This window comes from Anoplophora glabripennis, unplaced genomic scaffold, assembly GCF_000390285.2.
Source record: "Anoplophora glabripennis isolate ALB-LARVAE unplaced genomic scaffold, Agla_2.0 scaffold28, whole genome shotgun sequence".
NCBI classification, from domain to species: Eukaryota; Metazoa; Arthropoda; class Insecta; order Coleoptera; family Cerambycidae; genus Anoplophora; species Anoplophora glabripennis.
In genome coordinates, this window is record NW_019416423.1 from 1,757,984 (window position 1) to 1,772,696 (window position 14,713).

General features: G+C 30.2%; 1 protein-coding gene across 8 annotated transcripts in view; it reads right to left on the reverse strand.

The window, feature by feature from the left end:
- Positions 1–14,713, reverse strand: part of LOC108909884 (ancylostoma secreted protein-like) — a 35,397-nt gene that overhangs the window by 9,154 nt on the left and 11,530 nt on the right. For 2 of the 8 annotated variants that reach the window (XM_018714333.2, XM_018714332.2), the window contains exon 1: positions 1,346–1,435. The exons of 4 other annotated variants lie outside the window; for them this stretch is intronic. In XM_018714333.2, the coding sequence (XP_018569849.1) occupies positions 1,346–1,401 (56 nt within the window). In that variant the 5' untranslated portion in view covers positions 1,402–1,435. Of the gene's footprint in view, positions 1–1,345; positions 1,436–4,486; positions 4,669–14,713 lie in introns of those variants that run through there. 2 more of the 8 variants (XM_018714334.1, XM_018714338.1) reach the window with 2 other exon arrangements.

Genomic DNA, 14,713 nt, shown 5'->3' on the forward strand with positions numbered 1-14,713 from the left:
AAGAGATACGAAGTAGCTTCAAGGGGGGCAAAGTTGCGTAATCAAAGGACCAACATTATGCCTCTAAAAAATCAAGGCTAACATGATTAGTTTTCGAAATATTTGAAAAAAATCGAAATTTTGGAAATCCGTTTTCATAGTCTAACGACACAGGGTGTACGATAATTCAAGAAACATAGAAATCTTAAAAAAATTAGATAAATTTGGAACGAATACATTGAAGATGAATTTTTAGAGACAAAACGTCTGAACCTGGGTCGAGCTGAGACAGTACAGTATTGGGGGTCATGAAGGCTTGCAAAAAATGTAATAAAATTTCCAGGGTCGTATTTAAAAAAATGAAGTTGATGATGGTCCTGGAGAGATGAAACGTTACATGTAAAAACTGATTATGTCATTCGAAAGGGGGCAAAAAGTTGCCACGAGAAAGTGTTTTCTTTTTTCAATATGACCTCAAACAAAGCTGAAATTAAACAAAAGCGGATTTCCAAAATTTCGGTTTTTTTTTCAAATATTTCGAAAACTAATCATGTTAGTCTTGATTTTTTAGGAGCATAACGTTGATCACTTGATTAAGCAACTTTGACCCCATTTAAAAAATTTGTAAGAGCCTGTAACAAATATTTAGATTATATTGAAATCGTACAAAGCGTCTGAATGTCACTTGGAAAAAACTAATCTTCTTTGTGAACTACTAGCAGCTAAACAAAGTGATCTACAAATCACTCTATATATTTTCGTTGGGATAAGAAATGTCAGGGTGTCTCTTAACTCAACTGCCAAAGGTCTACAGGGTCAAAATTAAGACAAAAAAAATTTAAGGGTCAATTTCAAGATATAACAACTTGAAGATGTCCTGTTTAGGATGGTATTTTCAGAATATTTTCTGTATCAATTCAATTATCGTATTATATTTGGTGCACGTATATTGATGATTAGTAGATACATATCTAGAGGCAGATAAAAACAAATATTGCGCAGAGAAGAACTGTCTTTTTTGACTTTGGACTCTTGCAAAATATAAATTCTTAGTTTGAAAAATGTAGGATTATGCAATAATTATTAACAAGAGGTTTGAGGTTTGTCAGAATTGATTATTTGTCATTAGACCGTTTGCGTTAATTTTGATAAGGAATAGTTTATAGAGGAACACCCTGTATATTTGTACTTTTCCGTAACTCAAACAAACACTACAAAGATATGACTGAGTATACTGAATTTTTTACAAAACATGAAATTATGCTTTTTTCTGGAAAAATAGCACGAGCTTCTCGCTACAGCACCACATTCAATGAACCCCGGCGTGATTCTCTCCCGCGTGAACTGAACTATAAACCATACTAACACGTCCAAAGGGTAGCCGCACATTTTCACCCCCATGCAGAAACCATCGAGGCTCATGGTCGCCGTTGAAGCACTCTGCGTGCAATACCGAACACAACTGTTCGCCGAGTGTGGACCGAGTTGTACCTTTCCAATCTTTGTTCCATTTTGGTGGCCAAGTGTAACAAATATCGGAGAATTATGCCTCGCGAACAGCTCATTAGACGGATCGAATTATCGACGCGGCACGGGTATTGGATTTAAATATGGTCATCCGGCTGGAAACGGCGGTCTCTCGCGGGTATTCTGTGTCCAAGTACGATTTGGAAAGGCTTTTAGTGGGGCGAGAGGGCGTACCGCGAATCAAGGGTTAAGCGCGATGCTTGTTGCAGCGAATACGAAAATATTTTTTCGAAAACCATTGCAAGATGTTTTATCTTATGTTTTGAATTATTGAAAAATATGTATTTACAACAAATAAGTATATAATTCTTAGTATTTCATATAATGCAGCTTTAAACTATGAGTCGTACTGCACGTACTGGCCATTTTCCGATTCCGATTACTGATCTGCAAGGTAGCCAGGGTTGACTTTCGATCACATGTCTCGATAGGTCCGCAGAGATCCTGTAGTGAAGTTCGCCTTAGGTTTGGACAATTGACCCTCTGGATTTTGACCATTTTTGGGTTGTAATCGCTTGGATGGGCCATGGACTTAATAGTCTAACGTGGTAGTGTGATTCAACGTTGCAGTTCTGCAGTTCGAATTTCGCAGTTTTCGGAAAGGTTTATATTTTCCGAAATTCGAAACAGGAGCGATTTTTTCAACTTTGAAGTGCGGCTGCTGTGCCGACAGGATCGGCCTCCGGCGATGTTATCTGTTTGAAACAGGTGAGAGCGTGCAGAGAATTTCATCAGAAATTTTGGAAACATAGTCGAAATTGTTATTTTCCGCGCTGAGCCTTCTGGTTCTCTTAGAGAGTAGTTTGGGTCCCCTCTGACATGGGTCCCTACTTTGGTCGCGATTTATATTTGTTTAAGTTACACTTCTAGAAAAATATACAGGAAAAGTTATACATTATTATATTTGTCATCACTTAATATTATACAGGGTGTCCAAAAAACTGCTGGATACTTTTCTCAACTTTAAACAGCAATAACCTATCTCTAACGGCATTGTAGATATTTGTACAGTTTCGTTTTTTATCGAATTTTTTTAAAATAATCAAGTTATTGCTGTTTAAAGTTGAGAGAAGTATTTAGCAATTTTTTGAACACCCTTTATAATACTGTGACGACAAATATATTAATTTATAACTTCAAGGATCTAAAATATACTCTAAAAGCTGCTTCCTTACAATTATTTTTTCTATTACTAATATTAAATTTCTACGCTAAACCTTGTATTTTCACTAAAATTAAAATATCTCACAAACAGTAAGTCCTAGGTATGCAGAACCTTTAATAAAGTTAATATTTTTCTACGGTGCTTTAAAAAATGCAGTAAAATACATTTTGTTCGGGTTAAAAATACATAACTTTGATATGGTACGCTTTTCCTGGACACCCTGTATATTTCAAAATATTTTTAAAATGTAGCCGTAATCAACCTACACGTACCTACCTAAACAGGTTTCTATAACATTTGCCGTTTGGTCCCTAGCGACCAAGGCGTTACTGGTGGCCCACCCTGTATATTTAACATATCAATATTGTAATTTTCCGGAAAAGGGTATTCGACTGCCACAAATCAACTTTAAATTCAAATTCAGGAGGTCAAAACAGTGTGGGTATTATTATTATTATTATATACCATTTTTATGCATCGTATATTTTTTAAACATATTACATTAATTTTTTAGCATTCTTCCTTTATATGTATATAATTTTTTCTAAATAACTTCCTCACAGTTTTCTCCGGAACTCCAACTTCGACAAACCGACATTTTTAATTGTCGAAATCGAACTGAAGTAGTTCGGCGGCAGGAAGAGTAGACGCTTCCTATTATTTAACGGAACATTAATTCGTCATAAAAAAGTTATAAGCATTAAAAAATAAGCCTGCGACTCAGTGAAAGTGCTTTACACAAAACTGGCATGTATCTACTTATCTACTAAATCATAAGTACGACTTGTTATTTTTTATTTCAGAGTAATGTGTAGAAATCGCAACTATTCATTAAAAGCTTCTAGTATGTAACTGTGCATAGCCTTTATTTATGTTATTATTAAAAACTCGTTTTTACTTTTTGTGCATCAGTATTACACGTAAGTAGCCATTATCTTCTTTTTAATACAGTTATTATTAGTCACGCTGCAGTTATATAAGAAATTACAGAGGAAATCGAGAAGAAAAAAGATAGCGACCTACATTTTGAGATTTGATGCACATAACAAACAACAAACTTAGGAAAAAAACTTAAGTTTTTGGAATTTATAACATTCTTTTATTTGATATTGAATTTGAACGGTTATACACAAAAATAAATTTAAAAAAGTATTATTTTCACTTGTTTCCAAAAACGTGATATATTTTTACATAATTTTGTAACATTAGAATACTTTAAACAATGTAATTACATGTAAATCATTATCTTGAAGAGAACAAAGTCTGACAGCTATATTCGTGACGTCACCCTTACAGAGTCTGAAGTTATCAAGTGCAGAGGTAAATTTCCAATAAATACACAATCATAAATAAAGAGGTTGGCTGATTTCCCGAAGGTTACCTTGATGTTCTGCATCGGTTGCTGTTGTTTACATCTTGGTAGACTAATCAAATTATTTTATTTACTGGCCTTTTAACAATTTTTTATATGTTCCTGTGGATAACCTTGGTTGCAATGGTACAAACGATGGAAAAATCTAGTCATCAGAAATTATAGCTGAATAAAATGACATGTTGATCCATCTGGAATTGATCTTTCTGACACCACTACTCAAAATATCCACAGAACTATAAAATCTACACTGAGATATGAAACAGCTTACATAGTTTGTAATAGTAATCTGTAACAGCTTCCTGCCTTCGGCATTTTTAAAATGAATTCAAATAAATTATATATTTTTTCTAAAGTCAAAGATGATAGCAGAAATTTAAGTATACACAATATATGTAGTTAAAAAAAATATTTATGGAATGTACTAAGTAATCAGTACTTACTAAATTTACCTGATCTCGACACTTTCATTCGCTACAACAACCATTTTGAATTTTGTTAAATCAACTTCACGCCAACAATATATATTTGAGGGGACACTTTCCTTAATGCTCTAAACAAACACTAAACGATTTACAGAAAAATTAGGCAGAGTAATGTATTAATGCACGTACACCACCAAGATTTAAAAAAAGTTATTTCACGTCATTTACGTTGTTTTATCTCTGCAGATAATACATAAAAAAATAAGTATCATTATTTACTTTTAATCACAATATTTGAACTGGGAAAAGGAATTCGATAATGTAAGGCCAGGTTTTAGAGTTCAGAAATAGATGCTGATAAATGATAAATCTATTGATCAGGAATCAATTTTTTTGTGGGTATATTCATACCTTATATGGCACTTTCGTAATAAAATAATCTTTTATCTTCAAAGATGATACATTTTGCATGTTTTGACAGTAAAGTAAAACAGATAAAATGAGTCAATATCCATAAACAAATTTAAGTTACTGTTATGTCTACACAGGCGCGGATTCAAGGGGGTAGCTATGCTGACGATCGCCCCCCCCCCCCCCAAAAGGGTCCGATAAAAAATCTTGGTTTTGTACAAATAATTTGAAATACATTAAAAATTTTCTGTTTAAATATCTATAATCTTGATTACAAAACCTTTTTTTAGACATTAACCCCCTCTCCCAAGTCTATCTCTGGATCCAACCCTGTGTCTACAAGAAAAACTTTAACTTAATTATTTAAATACGTGCAAGTGCAAATTGAAAATATCTCTCCTATTACTCTGAAAAATACTGTAATTTCCCAATATTTTATTGTTGCTTACTTTGAAAAAGAAATCCAAATCTTTATTTTATTTCAAGAACCTGGAAACCATTATTATTATGCGCAGATAATCTTTCAGAAGCCGGTTTATTAAAAAATAAGCCTAGTAAAAATTGACAGCTGTAACATCAAACATTTTAGATAAAAAGGATTAACAAAACTTATATGCTTTTCAGATAAATACTGGGATAATTTTAAATTAAATAAATCAGGTATTTCAGTTATTTACAGCCTCCTGTTCCGGAACATAAAGCAAAGAAGACTCTCGGTAATTTTTACTCACTCTGTTGGTGAAGCTTCGTCCATTGCTGGTCTACCAGTGATACTAAATAATCGGGAATTTTAACGGAAAAGCAGCAGCAGGAAATAGCGTTATCAGTTATTTAAAAATTGTTAGTACTTATCAACAACCACAGCCTTAAGTAATTAGCATAAGCATGTGTTTCAGAATTTTACGTTTACGATAGTTATTTTCAGAAACCAGGAAAAAATATCTCACAATAAATCAGAATTTATATAAAATCACATTAGATTAAACATGCTTAATAAATATATCCTGTGAAAATGCAATGAGTTTCGATGAGAATGAAAAGAGAAAAATGCTAAATAATTGCATCACTTTCTTATATACAGGGTGATTCACTTTTTATGATTAGGACTTTAACCATCTGTAGATCTCATCAAAATAATGTCACTTTGAAGTATACTCTTCAGCCTATGATTGATTTATTTTCACAATAATTTATAAAATCGATAGAGCTTTTCATTCGTACACTTCAGACTAAATATAAAACAAATGGCTTTCATAGTTTAAGAAAATAAATAAATAAATAAATAAATAAAAACCAAAAAAATTTTTTTTTTAAATCTTATATCTAAATAGAAGCCTTTATAAGAAAAGTGTATATTTCAAAATAACCTTAATTTGGACGAAATCTATCGATGGTTAAAGTCCTAATCATAAAAAGTGAATCACCCTGTATATTAGTGCCTATGGCAGCGTAGACATTAACGATGCAGACAGTTAAAAAAATTAATTATTTATAATTGTTATGTGCTAGATTAGACAAATAACTTAATTAGTTTAATAGTCGACCCTGAAAGTAAATGAAATTCTATTTTTTTTTGTAGACATTACCCAAAATGTCAATAATATAATTATGTCGCGATAATTTTAGTATATCGGTTATATATAATGCATATAGGCCGTTTATTATTGGAAGAAATGATATAATGGATAATGCATAATATTTAATAAAAAAAATAAGAATTGTAAATGTTCACAAAGACTGCTTATGTCCGATGATAATTACTATATATAGATCTTTATTAACGCTTGTTTGTAATTGTTACACAAGGCTGGGAATTGAGAGTAAACAGGAAAAATAACATCTTCGAGATGGTCAATTTAATGTGATGATTAATGCATTGCATTGTGGTAAGTAATTTTAATATTTTGAAATAACTAGTAAAATCAGTCATTCGACAGGTCTTTATTGTTAATGTTTATTCATGCCATTCAATAATTAATTTCGTCAAAATGAAAAAAGAAAAAGGAAAACATCAAGAGAAATAATGTACAAACAACAGTTAATTTTTTTGAGATAAGAACAAGGCTCCATGCATATAATTCGCTTTCTTCTCAAAGAAAGTGATTTTATATTGTTCATTGAAAGCGGATACAAGTGATTAAAATTCGACTTGTAGTTTAATTGGATTTCGAATAAAAAGTAATGCTAGATTTCAATTTCGATTATAAGGAGTATGTAATTATATAAAAAGAAAATTAATTGATCAAATTGGTTTAATTTTATAAACCTCGTTTTACGTTTCTTTGTTATTTGTTTATGATGAGTTATAGAAATATACAAGGTGTTTTAAAATTAACGTATAATCAGTTAACAGTTTCAGTTCATTGATTTCAGCTTATGCTAACTACCTACCTACAATATACTTCTTTTTATTTTCTGTTGTGGGCTATACAGAATGTTTCATCATAAACTGTACATCTGAACATAAAGGATAGTCCCAAAACATTCGTAAAACTATCACTGGATATGTTACTGATGGACAAAGTAGGATCAAGATCAAGAACACAGCAGCTTTGACACATATTCGTCCGATAAAGTTATTCAACTTTTTCAAAACATATTTTCGGTTCATTCTTGTCTTCTTGCAAATATGCTATCCTTTTTGCCTTGATATTGATCTTGTGGTAAATAATTTATCCGAACGCTTTCATTTAAGAAACATCGAATATGTGGTCACCTGGTGGAATTCTTTTGAGTAAGAGACAACACTTAAAAAACTAGATCTTTGAACAACAGTAAGTTGTGGCCTGTCATGTGTTCTGGTCTGATTGGACTCGCATCGACTTGCCGTAAAATGGAGCGTGACAGCAAATTTTCATTCAACATTTTCAAAATTGCAAAAATGTTTAAAACATTTGAAAAAGTACCTAGTACCAGCAAGGACTCTTCACTTTCCACGCACCAACGCGTCGACGATTTATCAACTAGACCGCGATCGACACGTATTTTCCTACAACCATTCCTATAGCCTTATGAAGAAAAACGCATCGCCTCGTCCCGTTATCGATTTTGTCCATTTAAATCACTAGGCCGTTCATTCTTAAATATATTTATGGTGGCGGATTTGCGTGACGGTGCTTCGAATTTACGCTACGGAGCTTTTTGGGTTAGCTGGTCAGTGATTCCAATTGTGTGCGGCGTGGATTAATAATTTTCGCTATCTTCGTCCAAGTCCGACAGCTGGTTAGTTAGTAATTAAATCGAATATAAGTTGTACGTGTATTTTCTGCTTCGCTGTTTTTCGATCATTAGAAGTAACGCGGTAAATATGCGACAGTCGTACACAAATAAAAATGCATTGAAATAATACAGGATGTTACAGAAACCATGTAAAAAATTTGAAGGTCTGACAGTCTGAAAGCGAACAGTAGAAAAAAAATCGCAAAATATGAATTCAAATCTCTATGGAGATGATACAAATTGCCGGTAGATCACTATTGAATGTTGGACTCGTTGAGATGCCAATGAAAACTTAATGGTTTTGTGGTTAAACAAATACACTAATGAAAAAAATTAAAGGGTAAAAAGAATTTCCGAAATTTTTCCATGATTTTTGACATACTGTATTTAAGTGAAAAATGGTCGTATCGGGAATTAAAAATTGGAAAAAATTCCATTCTTTTTTTTCTCTTTTTTTTCAACACAGTTCAAAAACTATTCATTTTAGAGAAAAATTGAAGAGGTAATTAAATTTTACACATGATACACCTATTTTCAAATAAAAAAATACAACATAATTATTGCAAATATAGTAAAAACAACAAAAAAAAGCGAAAAAAATTACAATATTTTTTCGATTTTTTTTAAAAGTACTTATATTATAGATAGGATCTTCATACTTGGCAAAAAAAATCTTTTTTGATGTAATAAAACATCACTAATTTTTGTTAAAATTGGTCCGATAGTTTTCGAGTAATAATATTGCAATCCAGATTTTTGAAAAAAAAGACCTCTAGATACTTGAAAATTTTATCACATAAAAAAGGGCACTCAAACTTTAAAATGCGTCCAGAAAAATTGAAATCCGTTAATTAGGTGAGCCGTGGTAATTATTTAAAGATATGCATAATTTTTGCGCTTATAAACAAATAGAATAACTTTATAAATTCATTACAATTATTATTTTTTTTAATTATGCTTTTAAAGTACTCGGAAAGACGCTTAAAAATTTTCTCTCAATTATCTTGGCTTCTAGTGGTCCGATTTTGATGTTTTTTTTAATCGATGTCTCGCGAGTTGAAAAGTCCAAATCTAGTATTTTCGATGTGAATTATTGAACCTATTAACGTATTGATAATTACTACTTTTTATCTTAGAAAAAAAACACATTATACTGCATTTTTATTGAATATAAATTAATTTTAATTATTTATATACATTTTTAAAAATTAAACAATAATTTAATCAGTTAATGAATTCATTTTATTTTAAATACAAAAAGTTTTATGGAGTTAAGAAATTCTATATAAATTAACTGAGTACCTACTCACGAACACGGGAGAATATACGACAGTTCTTATATTATATATTTTTTTAAAATACTTACATTTTCCTAATGCAGCATCCGTGTGTAAAACATTTCGAATAATTTATAACGTTTAAATTGATGAAAAGAAAAAATTTCGAAGTTTTCTAAATTTTTTTTGTTTTTTTGAAAAATTTTGCGGGCATTGAAGAAAACAAAATCCAGTTGTTTCCAGCACGATTCGGTTTTTGCGTCCTGTGCTTCTGCTCATTAACTTTTAATTAAATTAAAATTAAAGTTGATGACCCAAATTCATATCGTTTTTTGAAACAAATTTCTAATTAATTTTTGTGCAGTCTGTAATCACTTAAAAAACAGTTTTTTTCAAAACTACTCTTTTTCGTCTGAAAAAAATTTGAATTTTTTTTTAATCAATTTAAACGTTATTTGCGGGAAAATGTGATAAAACCTCATTTTTTCAATTTTTTTCCATTTTGATCATGATTATGAAGTGTTTAAGCTCAAATAATGTGACCCTTTATTTTTTTCAAAAGCTTGACTGTTTGAAACAAAGAAACGATTCGTGAATATTTCTAAAGATCTAAATACTAGAATCTTAGAGCTTCAAAATGCTTTTTTAATTCCCGATATGACCTTTTTTTACCTAAATACGGTTCGGAAATACTTTTGATCCTTTAATTTTTGCATTAGTGTAAATCTAAGCACAATTATAATAAATAAGAAGAAACATGGTATCATGCAAAACATGTGAGAGGAAGACTAAAAAAAATTATAAAAAATCTCTAATTACATTGATATAATTTAATGATATATCCACATATTTTTTTAAATAATAAATAGATTATTAAAAAGTATATAAACAGTCAGTGAAAACACGTTTCCCTCAGTGTCGTTCCTATATTTGCTGCCTATTTGCTTTTGCAAATGCCACTTAAGTCTTGTTCCTACTAATTGAACAATAAATTTAACAAAACCGTATAATTATCATTGTACTTAATTCAAGTATTTAACACGATTAGTAAGAGCTTTGATTGTTTATTTGCTAGAACCTTTAATAATTACTAGAAAATAAACACAATTATCACACATAACGATGTAATTTCAACGACTTTTCTCTAAGGTGCGATAAGGATTTTAAACGCAAATACTCGTAGTAGTGTAAATTGAGATGTTATGACACCAAGTGAAAGCAATGGTAAGTTAAGGCAATGTAAAAAATGTCTCAACTTATCGTGGATATCCTAGCTGGTATTATTTCAGCTAATTGTCATTCTGAATGATGATAGGTCAATTAAGTAAGATTATAACAGGGATTTCACATAAGAAAAAACACAGCTATTGTCTTTAAATATGTAAAATACACGTAAGACAAATAAATTTGGTTTTTTTTCTGTGCCATTATTATTAGTTACGGATGTCGATTTGAATAAAAGTTGATTTGGGGTGGGTTTGAAATATATTTTCTCGTAAGGAAACCGATATTGTTGACACAAACAACTATAACTTACAGTTTCATCTTTAACCACATTCTGGATCATTCTCCTCTCATTCCTTTTCAAAAATATATTCTAGTGTCATAGAATATCTGGCCAAATATATGATCGTATCAAAATTATTTGTCTTTGAATGGAATAAAACTTTATAAGACCACTTTATTGTACCCAAATGACTGCGTAATACTTGTTTGTTTTAATTATATTATGTTTACAGTACATAGGCTTATTATAATGTGCAAATATTTAGCAAAGCAAAAAAGTGTGCGTATGAAGTTCCTTATTACGTTTATCGGATCATAGAAAAAATTTACTCGCATATGATTAAAAAAAAGCGACTAATGTCACAAAAACTGAAACAGTCTTGAGTAAATATATAATAACATTGCCAATTCTGCGTGGGTATATTAATCATTAATTAACCGAATTATTAAATTTTCTTTTCAGTTCATTGACGATTTGATACAGTTAATAATTCTATGGGGTTCTGCAAACTATAACAGGAGCGTTACGAATTATAACAAATGATCGACTGTTGATGATAGTTTCAAAGGATTGATTAATGATAGTCGCTGGAAAAATTATAGAAATACGAGTAAATTGAAATAACTTCATGGATTAAAAACCTAGTGAAGAAATTATTTTGTAATCGATCATTTGCGGAGAAATAATTCAAGTCTTTAACAATTTTTTTTGAACTATCTATTTTTAATTATTTCTGTAAATGACTTAAAATAAATAAAATTTTATTGAATGATTAATAGTTTTCGATTATTTCAAAGGCATATGATAAAATTAATTATTTCCTAGAATCACTTTTATTTCAATAATTTTAGTTAGAAAGACAATATATCGTTTATTAGAACAACTTTTGATGTTTTGGAATTTTCACTTTGGATATCTAAAAACAAACATCCTGTTGATGACACATTTTTGGAAACAGAATCTTTGATAGCATACGTTACTTAATAAATTCTCAAAACAAATATATTTTTTTAATTACTAAGTAAAATCAGTTAATACATCGTTTCATTCTCAAGTAAAAAAAGTAAAAACAAAAAAATTTAATCTGTTTTACTCATATTTATTAATATAACATTAATTTATGTTATTTTTATTGTTCTGAGTGAAGAATATTTTTATTAACCGCCGAAATATTCATCCAAATATTAAACTTACTGCTATTTCATTTAGACAGAAATAAAATGTAAGATTTTAGCTTGCTCAAAATATTATCAATTAGTTTTTGTCACTGGAAAATTTATTCTACTCGTAGCCTTGGTCAGAGCAGGATTTCTGCATGAAATGCTATAGCAAACACATCTTATAACAAATTATAGACTATAACTGTGCATGTCATTGTTATTTTTGCTTATTGCATTGTTCATACTGTTTTACAAAAATTGGATTCTAGTGATAGAGTTAGTCTCTAGCAATATTACATCTTGGAAAAAATTAATAGATATTAATTTCTTATAACTTGACATATTTTGAAGTAAATGTAATGTTATTTCTTATTTATTCAATTTTTTAGGCGGCTTAAATACATCTTGATATACTAATCCATACGTCAAATTCTTAAAAACAGACGTCATAATAATTGTTATCAGTTCTTATAAATATTATGGGTATCAGTTATTTTGGAAGTGATCTTTTATCGAAACTAGTTATTTATTCTATTAGGTAACGAAAATAATCGGAATACTTTAATACCCTGTATGTTTGCTCACGCACTTTGAAGGCAATAACGACATAACTTATTAAAAATAGCATTATTTTGTCTATCAGACAGACACGCTCATACCAATGTCTAGTGGGGGGCATTTTTAGGGGTAATACGAATATGAAAATCATTTTTTTATTCAAATAAATTGTCTAATTATTAGTTTCTTAAACTGCACTTAAATCAAAATCAATTTAGGAAACATATGAAATGCAGCTACTGTCAATTGACTTTACACCTGGTGTGATATGTCGAGATGTTAAATGAGTAAAACACATACTAGTTTTCTATGTTTATTCTTATTAATAAAATAACGCTCTAATTATACCTAAGTTAAATTTATCTCAAGATATTTAGTTAATTAAAAATTAATTAGTTGTTACAAGTGATTATAATTTTGGTGTTCAAAATGGAGATAAGCTCGTTATCTACTACTATCGCGATGTAGAACAGAATAGAAATATATACCATAAGTATCGCGATGCGATGTATAAACAAACATTTTTATTAATAAATACGGTCGTAAGAAATAAATAAATCTTTTTATAAATGAAAAGCTAGAAGCAAGCACAGCATTTATTTATTAGAACAGCAACTTTGGAACGTTTTGTCTGAAAACATCAAATAAGAAAAAGATCTGGGATCGCCGCTTTACCAGATAAAATTTACGATCATAGGATAAGATATCTCTGCCAACAAAACGTAATACAATAAATTGTTTTCATTCATCTTTAAGATCGCTCATGCTTAGTCGACTGAAAATGTATGCACCCTCGACATGTAAATAGTCACTTTGTAGCGAAATTGATTCCGTTTTACGCGAAACGTCAGCAAAAGACATCGGATATTGAACGAGGACGTTAACTTCCGGAACAGCTTACGCCGAGAAAACTAATTTTGAAGACAATAATTTGTAAGGCATTTTATTTAAATTCGCATAATTTAAATCATCGATTAAATCGTAGGTACACAACAATTTGGTTATTGAACTTCAATTGTGTTCGATATAATCGTGCAAAATGTTCTAAACATATCTATTAATAATAATTTATATTAACAACAACACTAACATTTAATTTTCTATGCGATATTGCCAATTTTTTTTAGAACAATGCAGTTTACAATTATAAGTAAAAAAAATGTACTCAGGTGATTGTTTTACTGTTCTTCGTTTCTGGCTAGTATCGATTTACATAAGACAAGTTTTGCTATCTAAGAAAACACCATTGCATTGGGTATATAGAGAAGATTTTGTCACTTATTTTTAGGGGAAAAGTAGTAATTCTACAAAAAAAAATTACATTGCCTCGAAAAATGTCTCGTATAAACAGTAGATATTTACCTTGTGATAACTGCCAATTGTTTTGTTTTATCATGGCCGACCTTGTATTGTGTAGGTTAAAATTATTTATTTTTTTATCAGCGCGTATATAGAACTATTTATTAAAACTTAATGGGGAGTGACTTTGAAAAATAAAGTTAATGTCAAAATTGCAACCCTTCGAGTTATTTTTTATTACAAATTTAAGATATTTTCACAGTTCTTGGTCATTTCCTAGATTTGTGTCATGTTTCAAGCGACGTCATGTCTATTGTAAATACAGGGTGTTTTCCCTTTTAAACATACGAATTTTAACAGTTGACATGGAACTTGATGTAGAAGATAGTTCGAAAATTGCTTCCTTAGAGAAATACAGCGTGTTGAATTCATTTATTTCGTAATTTTATGACACTTCAAATCGCTGATCAATTTTAAACAAAAAACTGTTCTTGCAAAATTAAAAGGTTATGACTAAATGGCATGAAACCCTTTTAGAGTCAAATGTCATGAGATTTCAAAAAACTCAGACGTAGAAATTTTATTTAAAAAAGGGCAGTGATTACCCATCTACTACGCCACTGGTGGTTGTAGCGGATCGTTTGCAGGTTATTTTTAAAGGACATTATGTCGCCACAAGATATTCTCAGATGTCTCAGATATCTCGAAAAAAATTTAAAAAACCTTATGACCTTTTTCGTTCAAAATGAAGATCTCTGTCAATTGTTGAAGTTAGTACGTTTAAAAAGGGAACACCCTGTATATATTTAAGTTG